Source organism: Cucurbita pepo, chromosome 2, assembly GCF_057944985.1.
Source record: "Cucurbita pepo subsp. pepo isolate OVF chromosome 2, ASM5794498v1, whole genome shotgun sequence".
NCBI classification, from domain to species: Eukaryota; Viridiplantae; Streptophyta; class Magnoliopsida; order Cucurbitales; family Cucurbitaceae; genus Cucurbita; species Cucurbita pepo.
In genome coordinates, this window is record NC_141799.1 from 11,175,743 (window position 1) to 11,181,057 (window position 5,315).

General features: G+C 38.7%; 1 protein-coding gene across 1 annotated transcript; it reads right to left on the reverse strand.

The window, feature by feature from the left end:
* Positions 1-2,154: 2,154 nt before the first annotated feature.
* Positions 2,155-4,609, reverse strand: LOC111787820 (Pentatricopeptide repeat (PPR-like) superfamily protein). The gene has a single exon (XM_023667877.2). It carries the CDS (start codon positions 4,553-4,555, stop codon positions 2,471-2,473), a length of 2,085 nt encoding a protein of 694 aa, XP_023523645.2. The 5' UTR covers positions 4,556-4,609; the 3' UTR covers positions 2,155-2,470.
* Positions 4,610-5,315: the final 706 nt, after the last annotated feature.

Genomic DNA, 5,315 nt, shown 5'->3' on the forward strand with positions numbered 1-5,315 from the left:
AAGATTCTGGGGGCCCACCAAGTCTTAATGGCGGTGGTCAAATTGCAGAGGTTCTACGCTTTGACTTGAGTTCCGACAAAGATTGGGACAAAAAGTGATGGAGGAGGAACGGAATGAATTTTGTTCTTTTTTTTTTTTCTTTTCCCTTATTTGATTTTCATAAAATTGCTGCCACCGAGACATTCCACGTCAAATCTTATAATCATTTTCTATTTTTTTTTCTTTTACTTTAAAACATTTTAATTTCGTTTAATTTTGAATTTATTAAAACATTAATTAACGAATATATAGTCATGAAATTTATTTATTTTTTATTTATTTAAGACTCTAAATTTTTTTTTTAAATATATAATACATATGTGAATTTCTAAATTAATCGAACTTAAAAATTTTAACTGTCTCTCTGCTTGAAAGCTCCCTTCTTACTTGTTGGATTGGAGATTTGAAAAATGTCGAGCAATGAAAATTAATATCAATTTTTATTATAATATTAAAAAAAAAAATCAAGCTTCGTGCCCCTAGAACCTAAGAAAGGCGACACGATGGTAACTCTACCCTAGGTTCCATAAATCTAGACTTTTGATTCTTAACACACTTTGTAACAAGTAGACATGCATGCCTTTAATAACATATGTGTAATTTGAAACCCTTGATCTTATATGTTTAGTTTAAAACAAGAAATAAAAATAACATCGTACAAAACAAAGCCTTAACATGATTTTCAATACGAAAATGAAAAGTCAACTATTAAACTATTATTTGAAAACAATGCCTACTACTTTCCTATCTTAGCTTGTCATCCGTATAGGGACACTTTACCTTTACCTGAGAAATAATGGTAGTATGTGACTATAGGATTTTAAGAAATAGTCAGTAAGTAACCTCATTATTGGGGTCAGATAATGCAAACAGACACATACATGATGAGATCTATCTTTTTAAACAATATAGCATGACCTTGAGCTCTTTCCAGACTAAGAAGGGTTGGATGTGTGGTACTTCCCCACACAGCCCACACACGCAGTATCTCGATGCACATGACATACATATATGCATGAGATCCCCATGGCTTAAAATCATAGCATACAATAAGAATCATTTCTTTCCTTTCATCCATGTCATAGTACACATATGAGTCAGGTATCCATAGTATTCATCATGGCTTTCATCTTGTATCATCATAACATGACTTCATATGGTAAGGCATAGCATTAAATACGTAGTATTCCATTTCATTCATATCATGACACAATAGAACATCATATACATACATAACATAGCAATCATACGTCATCACACAACATACATAAATGTAGCATTACATTATGACGCATGTAGGGGCCACGAGGCATGCATCATCATACATCATCTAATTCTTCCAACGCCAACAATGAAGTCACTTGTTTGGCCTTAGCAGAAGTCCGTAACTAATTTATACTAAGCTGAATAAGCTATTTTCAAGTCGTCGGAGCCGAGTGAGCGAAGTTGAGTGAGCACGCCGACGGACAGGTTGAGACGAGTCGCGACTGGGGTAGGAGCACGCGTCAGGCACGTGCGTGGCTAGGTAAACGTGTGCCATTGCTTGGGTCGAGACGCGGACTTCGGGTCGAGTCTATGCAAGTTGTGGGTCGTGGGCCGTGCACATTCATGTTCCTTGGGCTGTTGAAGCCCACATCGGCGTGGATCACCCAATTCGAATGTCACCGGAGAAATTCGTCTTCTCCACCCGCCTTCTGAAACCGCTGCCCTAACTTCCGCACTTCTCTGATTGGCACTCCGACAACCTCACTCCGATTTAGGCCACTGTTCGTTAACCAATCACTAGCACAACAACACCGAGAGAACTCCTAAAGCATTTGTGTCGCTACAACCTACTAAAGCCCTAGATCGAAGGGTGTCGGCGACTTGCTCCTCTGTTCTCTCGGGAGTCTCTCGAAGTGTGTTGTGAGTTGCAGAGCGAAAGCGAAAATGTGTTAACCCATTACTCTAAACTGCAAGGGGCTTGGGTTGATATCACCAAACAATGGGCTTTCCTCGATCACTCATAAACAATACTAAATATGATTATATTCCATAATTGTTACAATTGGTGCTATTTTGGTTGCTTTTAATCAATACTAGGAAACTCATTAATTTATTAAAAAAAAATGAAACAAAACAAACATCGATCCGAGCATAGCTCATGGAATACAAAGATCGATCCGAGCTAGATCATTGAATACAAAGATCGATCCGAGCATAGCTCATTGAATACAAAGATTGATCCGAGCTAGCTCATTGAATATAGCCTAGTGAATAAAGAAGCCTATGACCTCCCTAGTGCTCAAAAGTTCAATCTCAAAGAAACCAAATTGATCCAAAGTTGGAAGATTTATCCTTCAAATCTCCAAAACTAAAGAAATATACACAAACAGGTGAACACATACAATATATACATATCAGGGAGCTCAATTATGAACAAATCTCAAACTCATGATAATGAAGAACTCATTTGTTCATACCTTTTGGCCTCCTCAATTCGACCAAACCGAGTTAGAATCGCAATGACGAACGAGTAATGTTCTTCAGATGCCTTAATCTTATACGTAACAGTCATCAGTTTGAAGATGCGCAGAGCATCATCAACGAAACCACCTTCATTACAAACAGATAAAACCACTTTGAAAGTGAAATGGTTTGGAGTGAAACCAGAAGATCTCATTTGATCAAACAAATGGATTGCTTCCTGTAACTCTCCATTGTTTCCATAAGCTTCAATAATGGCAGTCCATGTCATTGCCCCCTTTACAGGGACTGCTTCAAACACCATTTTTGCCATTTTCACAGCTCCACATTTCCCATATAGCTTCACGAGTTCGGACGAAACGAAATGGACTGACTCGAAGTTCCTCTTCAAAACTTGCCCATGTATCTCCTTCCCCATCTTCAACAGTTTTAGTTCACTGCATACATAGAGGATTCTTGACATGGTTACAGTGTCTGGCCGATGCTTTGATAGCTGCATCACTCTGAATATATCAATAGCTTCATACAGACACTGACTTTCTATGTAGGAATCAATCATTGTTGTCCATAAGATCACATTTCTTTGCTCCATGGCGTTGAACAGCTTTAAAGAATAGTCCATTACTCCACATTTTGAATACATTACCATCAAGGATGAAACAATGGATACATTTGGTAGGAAGTAGTTCTTCAAAGCGTATGCATGAATCTCCTTTCCGGGTTCAAGAGCCCTCAACTTGGCGCAAACTGGAAGAATTGTAGCAACCGTAACGACATCTGGTCTAAACCCTTCCTGCTGCATCCAAATGACTGATCTTACAGCTTGCTCTAGCCTGCCATTTAAAGCATAACCAGACATCAAAGCAGTCCAACAGATAGCATTTCTTTCCTTGGAACCATAAAAAACCGCTCTGCCCAAACCAATGTCTCCACATTTGCAATACATATCAATCAAAGCAGATTGAATATATATCAGCCTTGAATAGTTCTTTGTTTTTATAACAAAAGCATGAACTTCCTGGCCTAATCTCCTAGCCCCGACGTCTCCAATAACAGGAAGAATCGATGTCAGTATGACCGAATTCGGTCTAATTCCGTCGTCTATCATCCTCCTTGTATATTCCAAAGCTTCCCTTTGAAGTCTATTGTGAGCAAAACCAGCAATCATTGATCCCCAAACCACAATATCTCTCTCAGTAATTTCATCGAACATCTGGCGGGCAAGCTTGATCTTACCACATTTGAAGTACATATCAATCAAAGTTGTCCCAAGAATTGAACTGCCAACCAATCCATTTTTAATCAAAAGGGCATGAGCCTTAAGCCCCTGGGTAAGCGCCGATGCACCAGCAAAACTCTTAATGATATTAGCAAAAGAGTAAACGTTCAATTCAACCCCCAATCTTCGCATTTCTGCATATGTCGAGAGTATGCTACGGTAATCCTGCCGCCCTGCCATTACAGTGCCTCTAAGCAACGCATTCCAAGGATAAACACTTCTGCTAGAACTTTCATCAAATAGCTTCTGTGCATCTTCCAAAGACCCACAAGCAGTATACATATGAACAAGCCTCGTACGCAAAAATTCATTGTTTTCAAGTCCATTTATCCGAATATGAGCGTGAACCTGTTTAGCGTTAGCCAAAGATTTGGCTCTAACGCAAGCAGTAATAAGAGAAGAAAATGTAGTCGCATTAACTGGGATGCCTCGTTGATCCAAATAGTCCATAATCGTAAGTGCCTCTTTGAGCTTATTTTGGCGCGCAAATCTTTGAATATCCTTGTAAATGGCATGTGGGTTCTTGGTGTGAAGTGGTAAAGATTCAGGAAAAGCATCTCTCTCAGCAAAAACTGGGCGTTTTCTGTTCTGAAATTTGGCAACTACTTTGTTTCTTAAGGGCGGTGTATCGGTCAGTGTCTGTGTCGAGGTTTTGATTCGGGACAGTCGGTGGCCAGAATTGGAATTAGCGGTGGCGAAGGCGACGGCGAGAGGATTTGGAGGGAAAGGGTGAAGATGAAGGGACAGAGTGAACGAGGACGAAATTTCCATTATTGGTTGCGTTTGAATTTCAAAATGTTTACAAAAGGTTGACTATCAAATACTAAATAAGTGACCCAAGGGAAATGCATACACATCACACTTAAAAACAAATCAAAATCTATTACAAGTAGGTGTTGTTCACGGTTATTTACAAATGGGAAACGAGCTTAGGATACAAATTCAAATTAAACTAAACAAAATGATCCAAAATATTATAGGTAGGACTGACGCCCTAGGACGACTCCTCTATGACATCACAACTTTGGTACGCTCCCACACCTCGACTAGTAGTCAATGAACACCTGAAAAAGAAATATAAAATGGGTGAGTATAAACTACTCAATAAGTAGCTTATTTGTAGGCTCTTTTTGTGTCCAATCACTGGTAGGTTACTATGGACTTTTCTCCTCTAAGAAGTTTGGACCCATTTCTACAACTATCTAAGCTTCTAGAAAAGCCTCAAAATTTCGAGCGATTTTCTTGTCACAGAACTTGTTGAGACCTAGAAGTTGTTCGCCGGTTCTAACGCTGCAGATCTACTGGATGACGTTTCTCATCTATGGGGTGAACAAACTTTTTTGTTTTCATATTTAGTGATATGGAATCACTACAAGAAAAGTAAGATTTGGATTACCTTCTTGATCGAATATCTCAAAGGAAGAACACTTGTTTGAGATTCGAATCACTTCACAAACAAGAATGATCATGTCAAGCTTCAATGATTCTACATGCAACCTAAAGTATAGTATATAGAATTGCAAATAAACTT